A 25,882-nucleotide genomic window follows, 5' to 3' on the forward strand; every position below is an offset into this window, starting at 1 on the left:
TCACATGCTGTAAAGTTTTACAACCAAATAAAAAGTGAAGATTTTTGTAGCCAAGTCTGTACCTGACCTGCTTTGTGACTTATTTCAGTGCTATAATTCGGTCCTAGAGGTCAGTGGGTCCAAAGCCATCCCTTGCTTTCTCACAAGGGGTTCACTCCCAAACGTGTCCAGGTATCTGCCTATCATTCTGAAGGTTCTTAAACTTTAACTGGGATCTGAATTCACTGAATATTCACAGATATAGAAGTCTAAACAGACTGAAAAACTGTTGAAAATAGCCTCTGGCCACATTCCTAGGTGTGAGGATTAATGATGATGGAGGACAGAGAGCCCTGAGTTGGTTTCTAACCTGGAAAACAGAATCTTGGGGAAAGGATGAGCCTGTTAACAGTAAAGATTTCTTGCAGGGTTGGGCGCTAATGCCCTACTTGTGGGCACTGGGCACCTCCAACTTGTAACTGAATGAGAAACTCTTTGGGTTGTTTCTGGCGGATTTGGACAGGCTGAATGCACTTTATATCATAGCCTGGGCTTTTAGGATGCCAAAATCTGTATTCTTCTGTAGGGTCTAAAAGTTCTGAAGAGCCTCTTGACTTCCTCTCTCCACCATGCTGGCTTGATCTACATGTGAGCTTCTGAGAAAACAGTCAGTTCTAGGTTGCAAAAGGAAACAGCTCATCAAGGGGAGGGAACTTACCTCAAATTCTTCCAAGCACTGCCTCCCTTTCTGGCTGGTGGTAAAATTGAGGGGAGGGGTCACCTTGGGAATGGACACTCAAGTTTGAGCCAAGATAACCCCCAAAGCTGAGGACTTTAAAGGAAAGGAGCTGTTACCCGTAACACCAGTACACCCATGTGAGCAACAGCCAGGTGGATCTGCATCCCTTCACCATCACTGGCGGGGTGTGGCCTGATGCCATACATGTCCAGCTTCCTCGCTATGTCCAGTAGCAGAATGTCAGATTCAGCTGGGCTCCTGCCACTGCAAGGGGAAAGAATTTATGAGCCTAATAAATGCAGCAAGAACAACACCTCCACCCCGAGAGTTCCAAGAGGCACTCAATGTTTTCTTGAGCCTGTGGTGTCAAGAAAGACTCTTGAGAGTCCCTTGGACTGCAAGGAGATCCAACCAGTCCATCCTAAAGGAAATCAGTCCTGAATATTCATTGGAAGGGCTGATGCTGAAGCTGAAGCTCCAATTCTCTGGCCACCTGATGCAAAGAACTGACTTAGGAAAAGACCCTGATGCTGGGAAAAATTGAAGGCAGGAGGAGAAGGGAACAACAGAGGATAAGATGGTTGGATGGTATCACCGACTCAATGGACATGAGTTTGAGCAAGCTCTGGAAGTTGGGGATGGACAGGGAAGCCTGGCGTGCTGCAGTCCTTGGGGTGGAAGAGCTGGGCACGACTGAGCGGCTGAACTGAACTAAAGTGAAGCTTCTCTGACTTAAAAGCTTGCTTTTAAGTGTCTGTCCCTGGCTTCAGTCTTTCCTGCCAGAGGAACAGGTGGAAACAGGTGCCAGTGAGAGAACTTACACGTGCTTCTGATGGAAGTGCACGATGTTGCTCTCTAAATCATCTTGGTTCGGTAAGTACCGGGTTTGTGCCAAGTGTTTCCTATCTGTCTCTTCATGAAAGTCTCCCAGTTCTGCTGCATGACAGAAAAGTGACATTTTTCACATTATCATTGATGAGTTAAGCAACGGAGCACCCAACAGACCCTCTGACTGCCCCCAAACAGCCCTTTCTTGGCGGCCAACGCAGCCCTAAGCCTCCCACCACATACTTGATGCGTATTTGTTTTGTTTTAGGGAAGAACTAACTGGTTCGTTTTCAAATAAAGCAGTGGGCTTTTATGAAGTCTCAACATAGGAAGTCACAGACACGGTATAGGTCTTAGAGGCTCCAGGATCATAGATGGATGTTATTTTCTTCTCCCACATTCTGTTTATGATCTCTTCTATCCTTGATCAGTCCCTGTTGTGAGTTGAATTGTGTCCTCCCTTTCAAAGTCGTATGTTGAAGTCCTAAACCCCCAGTACCCCAGTACCTCGGAATATGACTGTGTTTAAAGACGGTATATAAAGGAATTATTATGTTAAAATGGGGGCAGTAGAGTGGGCCCTAACCCAATTTGACTGGTGTCCTTCTGAGAAGAGGAAATTTGGACACACAGCCAGACACCAAGAATGCAGGTACAAGAGGAAGGACTTCGTGAGGATGCATCAGGAAGGCAGCCATCTGCAAGCCAAGGGGGGAGGCCTCCAAAGAAACTAAAACTGCTGACTCTTCAATCTTTGATGTCTAGCCTCCAGAACTGTGAGAAGATAAATTTCTGTCATTTAAGTCGCCTAGTCTGTTGTTGTTTGTTATGGTAACCCTAGCAAACTAAGACAGCCGCCTAACCTCACTCTGCACTGATCAGACATTATTAAGAAAGGAGACTATAAATGCCAACTACAATGTAAGCCAGCCACAGCCATTCATCACTCTGTACATTGGGAATCTAGTAAAACCCCACTGTGTGGAATCCCCAGTAGGTGAATCATTCTGGAAATCATTCTTGTTTTTCCAAATCACTGGAAGTTTATTCCTGGTCATAACATTCTGTTCTAAATGTATCCAACTTATTGTTATAAATGTCTATTATAACACTATGCCTACAAATGCAATTGAGGCAGATATTTACTGCCCCTACAATAAATGGCTTGACATTGTTGTTTATTTATTTATTGGCTGCACCATGCAGCATGTGGGATCTTTGTTCCCTGATCAGGGATTGAACCCATGCCCCCTGCAGTGGAAGCCCAGAGTCTTAACCACAGGACCTCCAGAGAAGTCTCCTGTTTTGGTTTTTGAATTCTTACATGTTATTTATAATTTTTAGGCCTTTCCACTCTCTGTCAGAGCCATAAGAATCACCTCCTTGTCATTGACTTCCCCTGAAGAAGTCTCTACTTGGTTCCAAATAATGACTTCTAATCTACCATAATATAGGAACCCAAAACAGTTTTTACAATTAAAATTCACGTTTTAAATGAAAAAAAAAAAAAGCTAATCCAGATATACAAACCTATTAGGATTTTATGAACTATAAGAATAAATAACTCTCCATGGAATAATGTGGTGCTCTCCTATTGAGTAAAATTCATGGACATGGGGCATCAATTTTGAGTACTAGAAAGTTATTTTTCTTTTGTCTTGGTTTTCTATTGTGTTTTAGACAGATGGCATGCTCATTTTTAGACAGATGAGGCATGCTTGTATATTTAAAAAACCACATTAGAATGAAAATCTCTATATAACAAGCTTTTTTAAAAAGACTAAATCAATGGCTCTTTTACCTATTTCTGTTTTGCCCACATTGAAAAATGTACGAATCGCGTTCAAATTTAATCAGGCCCATCCATATGGTTTCACTAGTTAATTCTATCACATATTCAAGTAAGATACAAATACCAATTTTTCAGATTCTTCCAGAAAATAGATTGAGGAACACTTACCAATTCGTTCATGGGCCAGTATTACTCTGATACGAACACCAGACACAGACATCACAAGAAAACTGCAGATTAATATCTCTCATGATTACAGAGGGAAAAAATCCTCAACAAGATACTAGTCAACTGAATCCAGCAACATATAAAAAGAATTATACATCATGAGTAAGTGGGATTTATTCTAGGAGTGAAAGATCAGTTCAATGTGTGAAGGTTAATTAATGTAACATGCTATGTTAACAGAATAAAGGACCAAAAAAACTCATTATCATCCCCTCAATAGATACAGCAAAATCCAACATCAATTCATGATAAAAAACGTTCAACAAACAAAAAACTGAAGAAAACGTCTTCAACCTGACCAAGTTATTTATGGCAAGCCTACAGCTAACATCACAATTATACTAAATGGTAAGAAACAGTGCTTCCCCCTAAAACCAGGAAAAAGACAAAAATATCTGCTCTTGCCACTTCTGTCCAACATTCTACCAGTGATTCTAGTCAGTGCAATCAGACAAGAAGAAGAATATAAAGAATTTTCACTGAAAAAGAAGAGATAAAACTGTCTTTCCTTTGTATCAAGGTATCTACAAAAAGCTACTAGAAGTAATAGATGAGTTCAGCAAGGTAGCAAGATAGAAGCTCAATATACAAAGTTTTTGGATTTGTATGTATTGGCAAAGCACAAGGAAGAAAGAAAACTAGAAAAACAATTCCATTTACAATTGTACATAAAGAATAAAAGACCAATAAATTTAACAAAAGATGTGTAAAACTTGTGGGCTAAAAATTACAAAACATTGCTGAAGTGTTTCAAAGGTCTATATAAATGGAGAAACATTTCAGATTCAAGGATTAGAAGACTCAATATTTATAAGATGGTAATTCTGTCAAAACTGATCTATAAATTCAGTGTAAGTCCCACCAAATTTGGGGGTAGAAACAAGTGATCTTGAAATGAACATGGAAATGCACAGGATGCAAAACAACTGAAACAATTTGGAAAAAGAACAAAGCTGGAGAATATATACTTCTCTATTTCAAAGCTGATACAAAGCTACAGTAAATGATAGAGTGTGCTAATGGCATAAGCACACATAGATCAATGGAATGTAGTTGAGAATCTAGAAATAAGCCCTTACATTTATGGCCAGTTGTTGTTTTTACAAAGATGACAAGATAATTCAATGAGGAAATAATTGTGTTTTCAACAAATAGGAGAAATGGACATCCTCAAGAAAAAAAAAAAAATGAAGTTGAATTCCTACCTCACAACCATATGCCATACAAACATACAAAAAAATTCAAAATGGATCATAGGCCTAAACCCAAGGGATAAACCTAAAACAGTTCTAGAAGAAAACTGAGAGAAAAGTTCTTTTGATTTTAGGTTAGACAAAAAGTTCTTAGATAAAACACCAAAAAACATGATGGACTAAAACATCTTAAGAAAGTGAAAGCCCACCAAAATTAAAAACTCTCACACTCCAAAAGACAGAATTGAAGAAATTAGGAGTTGGGAGGAAGGATGGATAACTGGGAAGTATGAGATTACGCTTACTCCTTGGAAGAAAAGTTATGACCAACCCAGACAGCATGTTGAAAAGCAGAGATATTACTTTGCCAACAAAGTTCCGTCTAGTCAAGGCTATCGTTTTCCCAGTAGTCATGGATGGATGTGAGAGTTGGACTGTGAAGAAAGCTGAGCGCCGAAGAATTGATGCTTTTGAACTGTGGTGTTGGAGAAGACTCTTGAGAGTCCCTTGGACTGCAAGGAGATCCAACCAGTCCATCCTAAAGGAGATCAGTCCTGGGTGTTCTTCGGAAGGAATGATGCTAAAGCTGAAGCTCCAGTACTTTGGCCACCTCATGCGAAGAGTTGACTCATTGGAGAAGACTCTGATGCTGGGAGGGATTGGGGACAGGAGGAGAAGGGGACGACAGAGGATGAGATGGCTGGATGGCATCACCGACTCAATGGACGTGAGTCTGAGTGAACTCCGGGAGTTGGTGATGGACAGGGAGGCCTGGCGTGCTGCAATTCATGGGGTCACAAAGAGTCGGACACAACTGAGCGACTGAACTGAACTGAACTTCCATATATATATATATATATATTAGATAAACAACAAGGACCTACTTAAAGCACAGGGAACTGTATTCAATATCTTATAGTAACTTAGAAAATAATCTGAACAAGTATTTATATGAGTATATATCTATATGTATATATATCTATATATATATAGTACATATATATGTATATATGTGAACAGCTGACTCATTGGAAAAGACCCTGATGCTGGGAAGGGTTGAAAGCAAAAGGAGAAGAAGGCAGCAGAGGATGAGATGGTTGGATGGCATCACCAACTCAATGGACATGAACTTGGGCAAACTCTAGGAGATAGTAAGGGACAGGGAGGCCTGGCATGCTGCAGTCCATGGGGTTGCAAAAAGCTAGATAGGACTTAGCAACTCAACAACAACAACGTATATCTGAATCACTTTGCTGTGCACCTGAAAGTAACACAGCATTATAAATCAACTATACTTCCATTTAAAAAAAGAAGCTGCCACCAGTGGCTGGTGCCCTTGGTCATGGGGTTTTTGTTGGCTCTAAGGCTGCAGCATTGATAATGAATTTACTTCAGGTTGTGCACGACCACTGGGTACATATACTTGTCCCTATGGAATTTGTCTTTGGATGTTATGGAGACAAAAATAATGATGAAAAGCTAACTTGCCTTCCAGAACAGGAGTCTGTTATATAAAAAGACATTGAAACCCAATGAAGGAGTCACCCGGAAGCAAAGGCTGTGGCTGAATGACAAAATGTTCACAGTTTTTAAATTGTTAGAGAAATAAAAACACATTCATTATTTTAAAAAAGAGAGAGAGAGAGAAAATGCACTTGCATACACAAAGAAAATGAAGTCAAGCCACAGATTGGAAGAAAGTTTCACAAATTACATAGCTCATAAAGGATTTTTATAAGAATATATAAAAATATCTTAAAGTCCAATAAGACAACATATTTTAAAATTGGCAAAAGATACCAAAGAAAACATAGGCAGGGTTAACAAAACAGATGAGAAGGTACTCAATATTAACAGTCATTATGCATGCATGCTCAGGTATTAAGTCATGTCTGCCTCTTTGCGACTCCATGGACTGTAGCGCACCAGGCTCCTCTGACCATGCATGGGATTCTCAGGCAAGAGTACTGGAGTGGATTGCCATGCCTTCCTCCAGAGGATATTCCCTATCCAGGGATCAAACCCACGTCTCTTATGTCTCCTGCATTGGCAGGTGGATTCTTTACCACTAGCGCCACCTGGCGGAGAAGGCAATGGCACCCCACTCCAGTACCCTTGCCTGGAAAATCCCATGGACGGAGGAGCCTGGTAGGCTGCAGTCCATGGGGTCGCTAAGACTGGAACACTTAGCGACTTCACTTTCACTTTTCACTTTCATGCATTGGAGAAGGAAATGGCAACCCACTCCAGTGTTCTTGTCTGGAGAATCCCAGGGACGGGGGAGCCTGGTGGGCTGCCATCTATGTCTATGGGGTCGCACAGAGTCGGACACGACTGAAGCGACTTCAGCAGCAGCAGGGGTCGCAGCGCCACCTGGGAAGCCCTAAATTTACCTTGAGTGAGTGAGTGAAGTCGCTCAGTCGTGTCCGACTCTTTGTGACCACGTGTACTGTAGCCCACCAGGCTCCTCCGTCCATGGGATTCTCCAGGCAAGAGTACTGGAGTGGGTTGCCATTTCCTTCTCCAGGGGATCTTCCCAACCCAGGGATCAAACCCAGGTCTCCCACATTGCAGGCAGACGCTTTAACCTCTGAGCCACCAGGGAAGCCCAAAAAATTTACCTTCAGATGAGACAATTACATTCTTAGGAATCTGCCCAAGAGAAATGAACAAACGTGTCCACACAAAGACATGTACATGATATTCATAATATTATTCATAATAGCTTAACTGGAAACAGTCCAGACATCCCTGACCAGGGATAAACAAAATGTGGTACACCCATAAAATGGAATACTACTCAGCAGTAGAAAGGAACAGACTGCTGTGATTCATGTTAGAACATGCATGAATTTCCAAAACATTATGCTTGTTAAGAAAAGCCCAATGCCGAAGACCACATATTTTATCATTGTGATTCCATCAAATGTCCAGAAAAGGCAAATCCACAGAAACAGAAAATCAATTAGTGGTTGCTGGGTGAGCATGGGCAAATGGTCATGAGAGATCTCTTTTGGCATGATGGAAATGTTTGAAAACTGAGTTGTGGTAAAGGTTGCACAACTCTGTAAATTTACAAAAAAAACCGTTGAGTTATAGGCTTCCAAACGAGTGAATTTTATGGTATGCAAATTATACCACAATTGAGCTGTTTTTAAAAAATAAATTAGACACACACACACATCACACACCAATCTTTCTGAATATTAAGCACAAGCCCTATGCTGACTCTAAGGAAAACATAGAACACATAAGACCATGCTTGTTTTTCTCTTGACAATCTAGGAAGAGACCTATGACATACAAATAGGTAAATATCATTAATGATAGAAGGCAGCACAGAGCATCCGCACCTTCACTGTGAGCACGCTGGTCCAAACTACCATCCTCTCTCTGTCCTGCCATCGCCTGTTATCTAGTCTCCCCACTTCTACCATCCTTCATAAGGTCTATTTTCTCTCTTCTTTCAATTGAATAAATTTGACTATAACATTGGGTTACTTTGATACCCTTATAGGTGGCAATATGATTGCTGTTGTAGCGATATTCATCACATTACATAATTATAATACACTATTACAGTCTACATTCATTATACTTTACATTAGATCACTATGGCTTATTTATGACTTGCTACAAGTTTCTGTTTTCACCACTGCAGCCAGCATGATGTAGTTCAAACCTAATTCAGAGCATTTCACTCCTCTGCTTCAAATGCTCTAATGGCTTCCCATCACATTTAGAGTCATATCGTATGTCTTGAATATGCTTTTTAAAAGATTTTATTTTTATGTATTTATTTGCCTACACTGGGTCTCAGTTGCAGCATGCAGGATCTTTAGTTGCAGCATGTGGGATCTAGTTTTCTGACCAGGGATCGAACCCGGGCCCCCTGCATTGGGAGCGCGGTGTCTTAGCCACTGGACTGCCAGGGAAGTCGATTTTAATACACTTTTAAGACTCTCCATGATTACTGTCTCCCTTTTTCCCTCAGTTCCAGCCAGCCATAAATCCTACTTAATATGTCTTGTATATTCCCGGCATGTTCCCCTCTCAGGCCCTTTGCACTGGATGCTCTCTGCCTAAAACTCTCTTCCACCCAATTTCTGCATGGCTTGGTCTTTTCCTTCCTCCAGGTCTTTGTTCAGCTGTTACCTTCACAGTGAAGCCTAACCTGACCACCTTTTTAAAAAATTCAGTACCTGCCCCTTGAATTTCCTTCACTCCCTTCCATATTTCATGGCCTCCGGTGTACTTATCACCGACAAACATATTAATACATTATATATTTCCTTATTTTGGTCTGATTGTCTTCCACTGCCAAAATGTGAGCTACATGAAAGCAAGGATTTTTGTCGTTTATTTCACTGCTATGTCCCCTGTGCCTATAGTAGTACCTGGCAGGTGGTAGGTACTCAATAAATTTTTGCTGAATGAATGACAAAGAAGAGTTACTAAAGGTATTCATAAATGGAAGGCTTGTTTGGAATGCACAAATTGTGTTTGGGAGGAAGTCTGGCTAGAGCCAGAGGGGTGTGTAAGAGAGATTTAAGCAGATGACAAGGTCAGAATGTGGAGGCCCTTGAATGCCTGGGACATAAATATTAAAGAAGCAAATGAATGAGCAGCTTGGTTGGGTTCTGCACACTGCCTCAGCATCCAGTGAAATAATCTGACCTGCATGGATTGTGAAGAGCTGACTCCTTGAAACTTCAGCTTTTTTCTGTGGAAAGAGCTTCTATTGGCAAACAAAATGCCCTCTAGAAAACCTGAAGTGCTCTGCGCTGTGCCTGAAATGGCCACTAGGGAGTGCTCAAATCCATAAGGCTGAACCATTAAGAATGAAATTGGGCTCCCCCATCAAAGGCTGTCTGGGGAGCCCCAATCTTCTGACTGCTGATTTAGCAGGCGGATAAAGTAGAGAAGGATAAGTCTTCCAATACTGTTTTCTCCATTTGCCATACCCCATCTCCCGACCCCACCCCAAACACAATACTGGACATGGAGTTAGTGTCCTTGGCATTCAAGGCCCTTCAAAATGATGCCTAGTTTTTGGCCACCTCCCTTAATCAGACCCTATGCTCGAGCTGTACTTAAGCTGTATCCTCTGTATATACTTCCTTCTTGTACCATCACTGGCCCCCCCTTTTTTTTTGCTTTTTTCTCTGCTTATCATTACATATCCAATTCCTATGCATCCCTTTAAAGTGCAGCACAGAAGCCACCTCCTCCATAAGCCTTCTCTGATTAACTATTGCTCTCACTGTTCACTGCCTTCCTGAGATCCTGGGCTGTCACTCTATCTCAGTTACGAGTCACTTGGTAAACAATGACTCAGACACTGTCTCTATCCAAGCCCTTTACCCTGGAGTTCCCACTGAAGTCAGAAATTGACCATTTCTGGACTGTCAGGGAGGCAATGGATAGAGGTCAAAAAAATGAAATCAAAAAGATGAAGTTATGATCCTGCAGGAATAGGAAGGAACAGCCTATTCTCCTTTGAACAAATATTATAGATTATACACATGAAATTAATCATAATGATGATTTCCAGCTGCCTCAACCCTACCCTTGGGGATGAGGAACAGGCTGACCTGCCCAGCTTCACCCCCTCCCAGGCAAGGCCCCGCTGTTCCCTGGGTCTCCTTTTCCCTGCCTTCCTTACTTAGCCTCGTCCACCGGCTTGGCTGCTAGGATATGGGGAACTCTAATAGACGCCTGGGGCCTTTTTCCCTTTTAGCCTCTCTCCACCTGCTGGACTCTGCGCTTTGTTCTCTGGAATCATGATAAAGAGCAACATGGAAATCACATTAAATGTGACAGTGTGCCGCAGAAAGCACGTACCACAAATGGCTCCTGGGGGAAGCAGAAGGAGTAGGGGGCCTGCCTAGCAAGTCCCTGCCTGGATTAGTCCAGACCAGCTCCTGGTGAGCAAGCTGAGGGCAGTGGGAGGGCAAGGTTAAACGGAGATAGAAGGAAAGCAGCATTTACTTTTAATCTACACAAGCACTCTGAGAAGGGATTCTTGTCACTATTTTAAAGACTAGGGAACTCAGGCAGAGACAGACAAGGGTACTTCACTCCAGGCTACAATAGTTAGAATGCAGAGATAGGATTTGCATCCGAATCTCAATGACTACAGTGACCAGCCCCTTTCTACTGGACCATGTCATTTCCATCCAACTCATCCCTGCTTTGTCTCCTCCACAGAAAGGTCCCAGCACAATGGTGGGGACGTTGAGGGTGCTCATCTCCTTTGCTGGGTTCTCTAGCTGATTGATAGGCCCCAAAGCCGACATTTGCTACTTACATTGTAAGATGTGGGACACCATCAACGCTGTACAGTTGTCACTGCATGGCAGCCTTCCCAGAGCCAAATCCTTCTTTATTTGAAGAGTAAAAAGGTACCTGCAAAGAAGTGGGGGGACATCTCTTGAGAAAGAAACAGGAACAAGACAGAAGCATTTCCCTTCGCCCAGACCCAAGATGTTTCAAGAAAGACACGGTGCCCCCAGTCAGGGAGATGCCTGTTGGGGGTGGTGAGTAAGGCATAGGCTTCGCTTCAGCCCCTAACCAGCAGCTAGACCACGACTCGGCTGAGCCAGCGCTTTGGCAGGCCTTACAGCCGTTAGGAATCACCCTGGCCAAGTCCTCCCGCCAACTCAAGGGAGTTGGCCAGCCATCCTCTGGTGGTTTCTGCCACGTAGCAAAGCCACACACCCCGCCAGAGAGAAAGGGAGATTCAGCAAGAATACGCCTGTGCAGGAGGCCAGGGCTGCTCTGTTCACAAAATGCTCTCCCGTCCTCACTATGGTAACAACTTAGAAAGTTGGCATCATCACCCCGTGTTCCAATTATGGAAAGACAGAGGATAGGTGATCTTGGCTAAGTCCTATCACCCGGAAAGAGTGAAACTGTGGCTAGATCTCAGGTCTGCCATCCAGTTTAGGCTGGCTCCTACCCAAAAGACGGTCTTTCAGAAATCAACTTGAGAACATGCTTCTGCCCCTTCACGTGGACCCCCGTCTCTGAATCACCAGGGCCCAGCCCAGCCCTTTGCACAGAGCAGGTATGGAATTATTGTGTCCCAAATGGAATGAAGCCAGACTGCCCTTTTCCCCAGCTTTAATCATTGGTGCTAAGTCTCTTCAGTCGTGTCTGACTCTTTGTGACCCCATGGACTGTAGCCTGCCAAGCTCCTCTGTCCATGGGATTTCCCAGCAAGAATACTGGAGTGGATTACCGTGCCCTCCTCCAGGGGATCTTTCTGACCCAGGGATTGAACCTGTGGCTCTTGCATCTCATGCACTGGCACTCTTCACCACTAGCGCCACCTGGGAAGCCCCCTACTGATAATCAGGGACCCAGAAAGTGCATGTTGGCATCCAGAGCTTTGCCAAACAGGCAAAGAGCATTTGTTCCATACTTTCAAGCCCTTATCAAAGGCAATCTACTTTCAAAAAGATGTGTATAATTAAGATTCTACTGCTGACTGTGTCCCTTCTTGGTCCAAAACTGTTTCCAATATTTTATTTTAGACATTAAAACATTTATTGAGTATCTACTGTGTGCATTTCCCTATGTAAGATGTAATTGATAATTTTCTAAATAACATTCTAGCTAGATGTTTTAAAACCAGTTAAGACTTGAAGGCAATGTGGTGAATCAAAATTAACTACAGGTGGTAGATGAAAATACAGACTGGGAGAAAACAGATAAATTAGTAGATGATTATTCACTTCACAAAAGGGTTCATTATGAAAGTGAAAAGTGATGCTCCCCTAAAGGAGTAGAAATGATTCAATTAGAAAAGTTATATTTGAATGCCACTCTGAGAAACTCAGGTATTGGCCTCAAACAACGCTTCCTTGTAAAGTCAACTACAGTTAAGTATTCTCAAATGGACCAATGGGGAAAAATAAAGGAAGTCTAAACTTTGCCATTGCCTGCTTTCAAATATAGATGTAAATGAGAATAATCAGCCTCAATTGCTAAAGGGGAAGTGAATTTCATTTTACTCCTAACAAGAAAGAAAGTAAACTTCTCATTTGACACATTCCTTGCTGTTAAGGAGGCAGCTGCAAATACCAAATCCTTCCTCTGAACAGCTGATGAATCATTTATCATCACATTGATTCTCTCATTCTTTTTTTTTTCCAAGAAAAAGTTTATCTCCATCAGAATTGGTTACAATTTGAGACTGGACTGAAATGGGTAAGCAAAGGCAAACTGATAGAGATACCATGTTATGTGGGAAAGGGGCCTAAAACTCACAAATTTGGAGAGGATTTAGAGAGAGAGACTGATTATGTGAAAAGATTGACTTCTACAAAGACCCCTCAGAAAAGAAGCTCCCTGTACAAGAGAGGTAAAGAAAAACTGGCCATGAATGATGTTGGGGAATATTTCAGGTGAAATACCCTCTAACATCCCATGACCTTGGTCAAGTCACTCTAGTCCCCAGGACCCGTTTCCTTATATCCCTTTTATGTGTAAAAGTCTGGAGTCTAACATCTAGAAAGCAGAGTAAGGTTTAGGAGAGTGTTTCCCTGGTGGCTCAGATGGTAAAGAATCTGCCGGCAATGCAGGAGACCCAGGTTTGATCCCTGGGTCAGGACGGTCCTTTGGAGAAGGACATGTCAACCCATTCCAGTATTTTTTCCTGGAGAATTCCACAGACAGAGGAGCCTGGAGAGCCACAGTCCATGGGGTCACAAAAAGCTGGACACAACCTAGCAAGTGACACTTTCATTTTTTTTTCTATGTTGACAAGGTGTTTTCGAAGAAGTAAGTTTACATTGTCATTTTAAAGTGCATTTTTACAAATATAAAAATACTTTAACATTTCATGGGGCTTCCCTGGTAGCTCAGATGGTAAAGCGTCTGCCTCCAATGTGGGAGACCCAGGTTCGATCCCTAGGTCAGGAAGATCCCCTGGAGAAGGAAATGGCAACCCACTCCAGTACTCTTGCCTGGAAAATCCCATGGACTGAGGAGCCTGGTAGGCTACAGTCCATGGGGTCGCAAAGAGTCGGACACGACTGAGTGACTTCCACTCAACTCACTTAACATTTCATACTTAATACCTTTTAAATTTTTACAAGTATACAAATATTTTACTTGTATAATATTAATAATAGCAATTATTAATATTATACTTGAATGTCAATCATTTATAATTGTACAAAATAAATAATTTATTACAGTTTATTTTTATATTTTTACTTTTCTACTTTAGAAAGGTTTTGTGAGTCATTATCACTTCCTACCTATGGGATACACACACACACACACACACACACACACACACACACACACACCCATTTTCAATATGCAGGGAACTTAGCTGGCATCATACTTGTGCTGTCAAGCTGCCCTCTGATTGGAACACAGACGCAATGAAGGCAAACACTCTTACTGTTGTAGCACTTAATGGCATATCCCCCAAGTGGGCACCCAGGCTGGTTACCACTTTTAGAACACCACCCCTCCTTCTCCCTCAAGTCCCTAACCTTTAAAAGATTAAGACTTTGGGGACCAGCCAGGCCCTCCTGCTCACCAACTCCTCACCATCTCCCAGAAAGAGACTGTGATCCAAGCCTTCCAAAGAAGGCTAGAAGCCTGTTCCCTGATAAAAGGATAATGATTAAATAACATCATGCATCATACAAGTACTATACCTTGTAAGCTCTTCTCGCAGATGTCCAGGGTCCACTGGGAAAAATTTCACCATAAATTTGAAAACAACTTCCTTAGGATCTTAAAACACAATATCTCCATAAGTTTTATTTCAACAGTTACATGTCTTCAGAAACACACACTCACACACACACAGACACTCCCCTCTCCCCTCCCCTCCTCTCCTCATCACTCCTTCCCACGGACTTTTCATTGAAATTTCAATTTTTCACATTTGTGAAATGCTGCTATTTCTGGATGGTGCCTCTATGTGGACAGCATTGGGAAAGTCCTCGTGCCCCTCTTCCTAAACCCCCTCTCTCTCTGAGTTTCTTTTTGTAAAAATGTGCCCCGTTTGGGGCCTACTATGTCCTCTCTTAAGAAGTGTTGCATTTAGCTGGAGAGGGTGTGGGGAAAAGGGAACCCTCCTACACTGTTGGTGGGAATGCAAACTAGTACAGCCACTTTGGAGAACAGTGTGGAGATTCCTTAAAAAATTGCAAATAGAACTACCTTATGACCCAGCAATCCCACTGCTGGGCATACACACCAAGGAAACCAGAATTGAAAGAGACACATGTACCCCAATGTTCATCGCAGCACTGTTTATAATAGCCAGGACATGGAAGCAACCTAGATGTCCATCAGCAGATGAATGGATAAGAAAGCTGTGGTACATATACACAATGGAGTATTACTCAGTCATGAAAAAGAACACATTTGAATCAGTTCTAATGAGGTGGATGAAACTGGAGCCTATTATACAGAGTGAAGTAAGTCAGAAAGAAAAACACCAATACAGTATACTAATGCATATATATGGAATTTAGAAAGATGGTAATGATAACCCTTTATGCAAGACAGCAAAAGAGACACAGATGTATAGAACAATCTTTTGTACTCTGTGGGAGAGGGAGAGGGTGGGATGATTTGGGAGAATGGCATTGAAACATGTATAATATCATATAAGAAATTAATCGCCAGTCCAGGTTCGATGCATGATACTGGATGCTTGGGGCTGGTGCACTGGGATGACCCAGAGGGATGGTATGGGAAGGGAGGAGGGAGGGGGGTTCAGGATGGGGAACATGTGTACACCCGTGGCAGATTCATGTCAATGTATGGCAAAACCAATACAATATTGTAAAGTAATTAGCCTCCAATTAAAATAAATAAATTTAAATTAAAAAAAAAAAAGAAGTGTTGCATTTAGAAAAACATACCACTTGCTACTTGGGATTCTGCATTCCTGGCTGAGAGAAGGGCCCCACTGTAGAGGCAGGTGAATTTCAGCTGGCTCAAAGATTCTTAAAGGGAACTAGCAGTAGGGACTGAGACCTCTGTGTATCATAAAATCTACATTAAGAAAACATCTTGGGGAATTGGGATTGACAAGTACATGCTGCTATACATAAAACAGATAAGCAACAAGGACCTACTGCAAAATTAATTACTTTAAAAATCCGTATCTACTTGCCTTCACTCCTACTTGCATTTGAAAATAAGAAACTTTTTGCATCAAAAGCAAGTGTACACATGCAGCATTAACACCATTCATTCAGTAAATATTTGTTGAGTGTCTGTTGTATGCTAAGCATTGTACTAGCAGGTCCTGGAAATAAAAATACAATTAAGCATTCAAAGGCTGGTAGAAGAGGCGGACTTCTAGACTGACAAATACAGCAGCACAAAGTGGTGCTTTATAACACTTTATAAGCCCAAGAGGGAGAAAAGAGTTTGGAGGAAGTCAAGGAAGGCTTCCTGGAGGAGCTGACACCTCAGTAGGGCCACCAGATTTAGCAGATAAAAAGACAGGATTCTCAGTTAAATCTGAATTTCAGATACACAATGATTGCATGGGACATACTTACACCAAGAAGATTAGTCTTCGTTGATCTGAAATTGTAATTTAGTTGGGCATCTTCTATTTTATCTGGGAAGCCTACACCTGAGGCTAGTTTTGTGAAAGTCAGGAGAGGTAGGAGCATGAAGTGGTCAGAGGCGGAGGTAAAGGCTGAAAAGCCGGTCAGAATTCAGTGCTTTGTGGATCATGCCAAAGGGTTTGGACTTTATTCCAAGGGCCATAGGGAGTCATGGAAACATTTTAAGCAGGAGAGTGATGCGGTAAGGTTTCTATTTGCAATAGTTCCTTTGGGAGCAGTGCACAAGATGGACTGTGGGGGTGAGGTGGGGGAGTCAGTTGGGAAGCTGTTGGAATCATGTGACAGGTTATCATCATACAGTGCATGCTAAGTCACTTCAGTCATGTCTGATTCTTTGCGACCCCATGGACTATATAGCCCACCATGCTCCTCTCTTCATGGAATTCTCAAAGCAAAAATGCTGGAGTGGGTTGCCACTCCCTTCTCCAGGGGATCTTCCTGACTCAGGGATTGAACCCACGTCTCTTACACCCCCTGCATTGGCAGGCGTGTTCTTTACTACTAGCACCACCTGGGAAGACCCACATCGTACAGTGGGAAGCACCAACATGCAGAGAGCAGGCGGGGGAAGACACACAAAGACAGCTTTCCTCAAAGTGTGGACTGAAATGAACCTGCAAGCAGAAACACCTATGGAGGTTGTTAAAAATGCAGATTGCTGGCCCCCAACACGGGGGTGAGGCCCAGGAATCTACATTTTAATAAGACCCTGCCCGCCCCACCTCACAGTGATCCTAATACACAGTGAAATTTGAGAACCACCACACTAGATTGTAACATATGGGGTAGGGGGATTATTTCATACAAAGTAGGCACTCAAATGTGGGCTTCCCTGGTGGCTCAGAGGTTAAAGCGTCTGCCTGCAATGCGGGAGACCTGGGTTCAATCCCTGGGTCATGAATGGACAATGTCTGTGACAGAATGAAACTAAAACGCCTTCTGGAAGACCGTGAATGGCATGGCTGATTGACATCAGGGATGCTCAAAGATTTGCAGGGCTAGAGTCAGAGATGTAGTCCTACGGCCCATCCACAGAGTTCTCTAAATTTACTCAAAAACCTAGCAGCCTAATTTTCTTCATCTCAGGCAAAGTTAAAATGATTTTTCAAAATTGGTAAATTTACTGGATGATGAAGGATTAAAATAATACATCAAAGCCCTTTTCTCGGCTTATATTAAGATGTAGACTAGTGTGGTATTGTTGAAATATTTTCAAGTTATAACTAGGAATTCTATTCCTTAAGTGATTTTCCATACTTACTTTTTACCTGCTTTGTAATGGGCTTCAGCAGTTCCAACCAGACCTGTAATAACATTAATGAAAGAATTGGTAGAGCATGGCATTGAGTACACCTTTTTTTTTTTTAAATAACATATTAAAGTCAACATGAAGCAAACAAAAATCAAGACTCTTCAGACTTCTAAAGATAGTAAGGAACAGCAACGTCAAAGAGATGCTGTGCCTGCCCCACACTCAGTCTGCCCCCTTGTATTTTCCCAATGACAGTGCAGACTGTTGATCTATAAACCCTTTGCTGTTGACATTTGAATCACTGCTCCCCTGCCACAGAGGGGTGATGGAGGTGTCATATGCCAGGCTTATTAGTGGCCGCAAAGACTAATGAAGGCGTTTGGCTCCATATTTGAATCCTACAGCCTCCAAATGCCAGCTTAGTAGTCATAATGAGCCTTTCTGGGAAGGGGCCAGATAAGAGATTCGCGAAGGCAGGACACAGCAGAGAGAACATTGGGAGCGGTGAGACATGAGAGAGGGCCAAGGAGAGTGCCCTATACACCTATACACTCATTGGTGAGGTTAGCAGTCTTCATTCTGGAGGCTGAGTTCCAGCCTCTGGAAAATCAGAATCAAGCACAGAGAGCTCTTCACACAGGGAAGACACAAAAGAGGAGCATCGGGTGGAAGAGTTTGTGTTTGGCAAACTGAAGTGACTTTTAATAGCCAAGGAGGGGAAATAGTGATTAAATCCTGTCATTTTGCAAGGGTTTCAATGGTTTTTCATTTTGCAATCAGGGGTTTGAGCCCTACATACCTAGCTGCAAGCTGCATTTATAAGCAATTCTAGACACAAAGAACCCTATAATGAAAGCAACTTACATTATTTCCAGAATGGCTACAGAATTCTAATCCAAAATACTCCTTTTCAGCAAGATTTAGATGGCTGCAGCTCAAGTTAAACAGCGCCTTCCCGGATGACTTTTGCTAAACAAAACAAAGAGATCATAGCAGTTTTCCATTCTAGGCTAATACTGTTATTGCAGTGCGGGGGTGGGGCATGTTGGGTGGGGAAGGGGAGAAGCACCTAGACTTTATTCAAGCAGCTTCCTTTAAGCACAGTTTTCTGGTACCCTCCCAAATGAGGTTAAATCTTACATACATATACAGGCATCTATCTGTAGATTGTTTTAGAGGTACCTTTTTAAAAGCCTCAGATGAATGAGAAACTCTCCTGCAAAAGACAGCCTCACCCTTAACTACTTAGGCTGGATCTACAAATCTACCCTTTCAATGGAATTCTTTCATCAATTCATTCCACAGGCAATTTGAAGGATTTTCCCCAAATTGACAGTTTAATCAAGACGCAATTCTCACCTGTTTAAAATCCTTCAGTGACTCCCTTCAGGATAAAGTCTGTACTCCCTAGCAGGGAGGCTGGGCCCTCCTCCCTCTCTGGCGGCCCCGCCTGCCCCTCCAGCTTCATCTCTTGCCCTTCCCCCGGCCCGCCACTTTCTACTAATCGCAGCCTGCTCCTGGCTCCCCACACAGGTCAAGTAGCTTCATGCCTCCATGCCTCTGCTCCTGTCATTCCTTCTACACAGAACGCCCTTCCCACCTTTCTTGGCTGCGGCTTCCTCCTACTCAGCTCAGATGCCATCTCCCCAGGAGAGCATTCTCTGATCCCTACAGGAGCAGGTGGAGCCAAGGGCACACTCCATGCTCCCAGACACTCTTGCTTACCTCAAACATGACCTTTCTCACATGGGATGTCTATCTTCCCTGTTAGACTGAATTCCTTCCTACCAGGGGCCTTGCTTTAATTTTCTTGTTACTCACCGGATCTAACTCAGAGCCTGGCACATACTAGGGGCTCTTGAATGCGGGTTATTCCAACATGAAATTGACCAACTTCCTCCTCCGAGCTCCGCCAGGAGATTTCATTTTGCAGCTTTTTCCACCAAATCTGCGTCTAACATACTCGTTTCCTGCAAAGCCACACGTATTATTTCTTTCTTCATAAAGTCCCTTCACACTGTGAGCACGAAACAGTCCCTTTCTCAGGCTTCTCTGAGAACGGGAGCTGTGTAGAGCTGCAAATCTGAGCAGAGTGGGGCTGAAGCTGAGGGTTGCAGTGGCGGGGAGGACAGTGATGGGAAAATTGGGCCCTGGCTGATAGGCACAAAGACACGCTGTTGAAAACCCCTAGTTAAAGCCAAGTCACGAGGTGCTGCGAAGGAAGCCGGGCTCAGGGAATATAGCTGGAAATCACCGACCCATAGAATTAATGCCAACCTTGAGAGGTCAGAGAGTCCAGACACCCCCCCACCCCCCACCCCCGCCCAACACTCTCCCTCAAAGCAGTCTCACACTGAACAGAACTCACATCTGGGATTTAATAGCTTCCAGGAAGGCAACATCCCCCACCCGCTTCCCCCAAGGACTCAAAACACTCCCCTCTTGCTTGGACCTCTCTCTGCTTGGTTACATGGTCCAAATCTCCACCAACTTGAGATTCATGAGGGTTAACCAGGGTCCTGGTTTTAAATGCAAATAGGCCGCAAAGGGTGATAGTTGCTGCCTCCTTAGCACCTGGAGAGAGAGCTGAAACAAGGGGGTTTGGTTTTATGTGGGAGGTCTCATTGGAGCTGTGGTCTGGGAAAAGGGGGCCAGCCCACAGAGGGGAGGTGGTTTGGGGGCTTAAAAGGCACTGGGGGGCAGTGGGGAGGGGTGTCTGGGAGGGGGGAGGGAGGGGGTGTTTTTCTCTCTGTGGCAACCTTGCCTAGGGCAAGTGCTGACACAGACCATTCCAGACAGATGAACTCGCTCCTATTTTTAAAGTCCTCCAGACAAGGAGCTGCCACAGGATTTTTATTATGAATTAAAAAAAATTCTAAAGAGAGAGAGAGATGACAGCAAGACTTTTTCCAACACCAAAGAAACATTTCAGTCATGGGCACCAAATTCCATCATAGACTCCAGTTTCTTTGCAAACAATTTAAGAAACTCAAGACTTTCCTTTTTCCTTCTCATTTTTTTTCTTTTTTCTTTTTCCATTGGGGTGCTTAATCCTCCGCATCAATGCTGCCACATTCCATGTGTTTGTATAGTTAAATGTTTCTGCAGTCACAAAGAATATATAGCCGTTCCTGTAAGGTTTCCAATCCAGGCTGCCTTTTTGCTCGCTTCTGTAAGATTCCATACCACGTTTACAAGAATAAGCCCCTGATTTGTCCACCCCTGTATATCTTGCCAACTGGCTCTAAAAGCCTTTGGCATTTGTGCACTCAGAGGTCAGGGGCTCACGTGGCTCAAGTTCTCCACCCCCATCTCTGGGAGAGGCATTTCCCTTCAACCCTCCATAGTGTACATTGAAATTGGCCAGCCTAGTGGAATGTGTTGCACAATAGGTAAGGTCTTGGTTCTGTCTTAACATGCAGCCTTTACTTTTTTTCAACCAATTCTTCAATCTTTATTATTTTCTCATAATATCTCTGTTTACAACTTTCCTATTTTTTCTGGACTTCTGATTCTCTTTTCCATTGCTTGCTCTTGTTTAAGCTGACACTTTTCAACATTCTAATCAAGCTCCTTAGGATCTAAATACTTTATCACCGGCCCTCTCACTCAAGAAATAGAAACTTCAATTTTGAACGCTGCCTTACTTTCATCTCCCTTGGATTACAGTCGAGCAGTATTTGCCTTAAGAAAAATCATACACACACACACACATATAATATAATTTAAAACTTTTCAAAACATGTACTTATAATCTCCAGTCTACAAACTTGGCCTTAAGCATTGGACACTGATTTCTTGGAGATCCAAACTCATTTTCTCATGCCAACGATACTTATTCAAGCGATCTTGTCTCTCTCCAAAAAAACAGTCTACCAAAGCTTCTTTGCACGTAGGGCAAAGAACAGGTGGTTAAACAAGCCTGGACTGTAATCCTGCTCTACCTATTGACTAAGGTTTTGAATTGGGGCAAATCATTTAGCTCACAGATTGATCTCCCTTATTCAGGCGTGTGTCTGAGTAGCTGGCATTCTATACAGTGACTGGCAAAGAGCGGACATTAAATAAACGCTTACTGAATAAATAGATGAAAAGATCCAAACATTTAACTTGATTCGTGCTCATTAGCACAACAGTCCTTTCAAGAGGAAGAACAAATTAGCCACTGTGTGACCTAGGGCAAATTACTGAACATTCCTGAGCCTCGGTTTACTCATCTGTAAATGGAGATAATAATAGTACTATTTTATAGAATTGTTGTGTGGATTAATCAAGATAATTCACATCAAGGGCTTAGGATAGTGCCTGGCACATAGCAAGCAGTAAGTAATGTACATACATAGATGGATAGAAGAGTCTGGAAGAATACACGCCAAACTGTTAACAGCATTATTTCTGGAGAGGGGATTAAATTAAAGGGAACTTTACCTTTTTAGTCTGTACATATTTAGATTCTTCTTAAGTAAGCAGGGACAGTAGAAACTCTCTTGTGGCTGTTCTGTCTTTAAGTTGTGTCTGACTCTGCAACCCCCTGGACTGCAGCACACCAGGCTTCCCTGTCCTTCACTATCTCCTGGAGTTTGCTCAGACTCATGTCCATTGAGTCAATGATGCCATTCAACCATCTAAAATACTTCTGTTGTCCCTTTCTCTTCCTGCTCTCCATCTTTCCCAGCATCAAGTTCTTTTCCAATGAGTTGGCTCTTCATATCAGATGGCCAAAGTATTGGAATTTCAGCTTCAGCATCAGTCCTTCCCATGAATATTCAGAGTTGATTTCCTTTAGGTTTGATCTCCTTGCTGTCCAAGGGACTCTCAATAGTCTTCTCCAGCACCACAATTGGAAAGCCATAATTCTTCGGTGCTCAGCCTTCTTTATGGTCCAACTCTCACATCCATACATGACTACTGGGAAAACCATAGTTTTGACTATCTGGACTTTTGTCAGCAAAGTGATGTATTTTCTTTTTAATATGCTGTCTATGTTGGTCATAGCTTTCCTTGCAAGAAGCAAATGTCTTTTAATTTCATGGCTGCAGTCAATGTCTGCAGTGATTTTGGAGTCCAAAAAATAAAATCTGTCACTGCTCCCACTTTTTCCCCTTTTATTTGCCATGAAGTGATGGCACTGGATGCCATGATCTTAGTTTTCTGAATGCTGAGTTTTAAGCCAGGTTTTTTACTCCCTTTCACCTTCTACAAGAGGCTCTTTAGTTTCTCTTCACTTTCTGCTATTAGAGTGTTATCAACCTCTGCATATCTGAGGTTGTTGATATTTCTCCCAGCAATCTTGATTCCAGCTTTTAATTCATCCACCCTGGCATTTCGCATGATGTACTCTGTATATATGTTAAATAAGCAGGGTGACAATATAGAACATTGTCGTACTCCTTTCCCAATTTTGAACCAGTCCTTTGTTCCATGTAAGGCTCTAGCTTTTGCTTCCCGACCTGCATACAGATTTCTCAGGAGACAGGTAAGGAGGTCTGGTATTTCCCTCTCTTTAAGAATTTTCCACAGTTTGTTGTGATCCACACGGTCAAAGGCTTTAGCATAGTTAATGGAGCAGTTGTTTTTCTGGAATTCCCTTCCTTTCTCTATGATCCAACAAATGTTGGCAATTTGATCTCTGGTTCCTCTGCCTTTTCTAAACCCAGCTTGTACACTTGGAAGTTCTCAGTTCACATACTGTTGAAGCCTAGCTTGAAGGATTTTGACCATAACCTTACTAGCATGTGAAATGAGCACAAATGTTGGGTAGTTTGAACATTCTTTGGCACTGTCGTGTTTTAGGATTGAAGAAACTATCTTAATCAACTTTAACTCAACAATGCACAGAAGATGCTTTCTGTTCCCCCTTTAAAACATTGACAGATGCTTATGTCATGATGAAAGATCATGGCTAGTAGGCTACTCTGATATGACTTTGCACATCTATATCCATTGACTGAGTCTCAGGCTTACTAATAATTATTTTCTTGAATATATTTTTGACAATTCTACTTATATTATAATTACACAATTTAATTAAATTGTTTGTATATCACAAGAATTAGGATCACAATAACAAAAGGGGTTTCTATGAAAACTAAGCTGATCACTTTGCAAAAAAAAAATCAGTAAGGGGGGAATCCCCCCAAATATGCTATCACATTAGTTTGGGGTATGACAGCAGTAAAATATTGGGGGATAAAAATCTGGAAGGATTCTGTACTCAAATTTTTCTATGTTAAATGAACAAATACTGACAATCATAGATGACGCATTATGAGTGGGTGTCAGAGAAGAAAAATGGAAACACCAATCAGAAGCCCTTACTCAAAAACCCTTGACCTTGCATCAAAAACTCCACATATGAATATAAACATATATGTTTTATGTCAAACTAAAGAGTTTAAGGTGTTTGTGTGCAAATATACATACGTATTGTGATTCCTGCTTTGGCATATTTTATCAGTTAACTGACCAACAACCACCTTTGACCACATTAGATAACAGATTCTACCTAATGTACCCACATATTGATTGTTTACTTCAAAAAAATATAGGCTATACAATTAAGGCTTCAGAGAAGGATAAACTGGAACAAAATACAGCATATTATTAACAATAGCATAATAGGAGATTTTAATTTTTCCTTATACTTGTTACATTTTCCAGAGAAATACAATACACATTATACACAATGCCATACAAAGAGTTTTATAGATGCTTCTCCTGTTTCCAATGCTGATTCCCACATTCAAAATACTTCTCACGCTCCCCTCAGGAAATTGTTCTCGAAGTCACAGAGAATAATCACTCACTCTTCTGGCTTTATGGTTATGCCTCATTTTTTAATCCCAAAATATGACCGTACTAGTTCCAGCGGCTATAACAAAACAGCACAGTCTGGGAGGCTTAGACAATGGGGATTTATTTCTCACAGTTCTAGAGGCTGGAAGTCTGAGATCAGGGTGCCAGCATGCTCAGGTTGTGGTGAGACCTCTTTTCTGATTTGCAGATGGTTACCTTCTCTCTGTGTTCTCACTTGACAGAGACAGGGACAGAGACAGAGAGAGACCTGTCTCTTCCTCTTTCTATAAAGCCATCAGTCTTATATTAGGATTCCACCCTTATGACTTCATTTAACCTTAATTACTTCCTGAAAGCTCCATCTCAAAATACAGTCACCTGAGTCACGTGGGGATCAGGGTTAGCCGTTCAACATGTGAATCAAGATTGCCGGGAGAAATATCAATAACCTCAAATATGCAGATGACACCACCCTTATGGCAGAAAGTGAAGAGGAACTAAACAGCCTCCTGATGAAAGTGAAAGAGGAGAGCGAAAAAGCTGGCTTAAAACTCAACATTCAAAAAACAAAGATCATATCACCCAGTCCCATCACTTCATGGGAAATAGATGGGGAAACAATGGAAACAGTGCCAGACTTTATTTTCTTGGGCTCCAAAATCACTGCAGACGGTGACTGCAGCCATGCAATTAAAAGATGCTTGCTCCTTGGAAGAAAAGCTATGACAAACCTAGACAGCATACTAAAAAGCAAAGACATTGCCAACAAAGATCCATCTAGTCAAAGCTATGGTTTTTCCAGCAGTCATATATGGATGTGAGAGTTGGACCATAAAGAAAGTTGAGCGCTGAAGAACTGATACTTTTGAACCGTGGTGTTGGAGAAGACTCTTGAGTTGAGAAGACTCCTTGGACTACAAGGAGGTCAAACCAGTCAATCTTAAAGGAAATCAGTCCTGAATGTTCATTGGAAGGACTGATGCTGAAGCTAAAGCTTCAATACTTTGGCCACCTGATGTGAAGAACTGACTCACTAGAAAAGACCCTGATGCTGGGGAAAATGGAAGGCAGGAGGAGAAGGGGACAACAGAGGATGAGGTAGTTGGATGGCATTACCAACTTGCTGGTCATGTGTTTGAGCAAGCGCTGGGAGTTGGTGATGGACAGGGAAGCCTGGCATGCTGCAGTCCATGGGATTGCAGAGTCGGACACAACTGAGTGACTGAACTGAACTGAAAGTGAAAGTGTTAGTTGCTCAGTCGTTTCCGACTCTTGTCCCATGGTCAGTCCATGGAATTCTCCAGGCAAGAATACTGGAGTGGGCTGACATTTTCTTCTCCAGGAGATCTTCCCAATCCAAGGATCGAACTTGGGTCTCCCACACTGCAGGCAGATACTTTACCATCTGAGCTACCAGGGAAGCCCTGCACTGAACTGAACTGACATGAATCTGGT

At 42.4% G+C, this 25,882-nt stretch overlaps 1 protein-coding gene across 1 annotated transcript in view; it reads right to left on the bottom strand.

Moving 5' to 3' along the window:
• Positions 1 to 25,882, bottom strand: part of FRMD7 (FERM domain containing 7) — a 61,439-nt gene that overhangs the window by 8,498 nt on the left and 27,059 nt on the right. Inside the window, exons 2-7 of the mRNA XM_052662617.1 lie at positions 18,497 to 18,601; positions 17,642 to 17,684; positions 14,440 to 14,518; positions 11,070 to 11,167; positions 1,540 to 1,654; positions 835 to 982 (exon numbers count right to left, since the gene is read on the bottom strand). Of these exons, the coding sequence (XP_052518577.1) occupies positions 835 to 982; positions 1,540 to 1,654; positions 11,070 to 11,167; positions 14,440 to 14,518; positions 17,642 to 17,684; positions 18,497 to 18,601 (588 nt within the window). The remainder of the gene's footprint in view (positions 1 to 834; positions 983 to 1,539; positions 1,655 to 11,069; positions 11,168 to 14,439; positions 14,519 to 17,641; positions 17,685 to 18,496; positions 18,602 to 25,882) is intronic.

Source organism: Budorcas taxicolor, chromosome X (genome assembly GCF_023091745.1).
Source record: "Budorcas taxicolor isolate Tak-1 chromosome X, Takin1.1, whole genome shotgun sequence".
Taxonomy (NCBI): Eukaryota; Metazoa; Chordata; class Mammalia; order Artiodactyla; family Bovidae; genus Budorcas; species Budorcas taxicolor.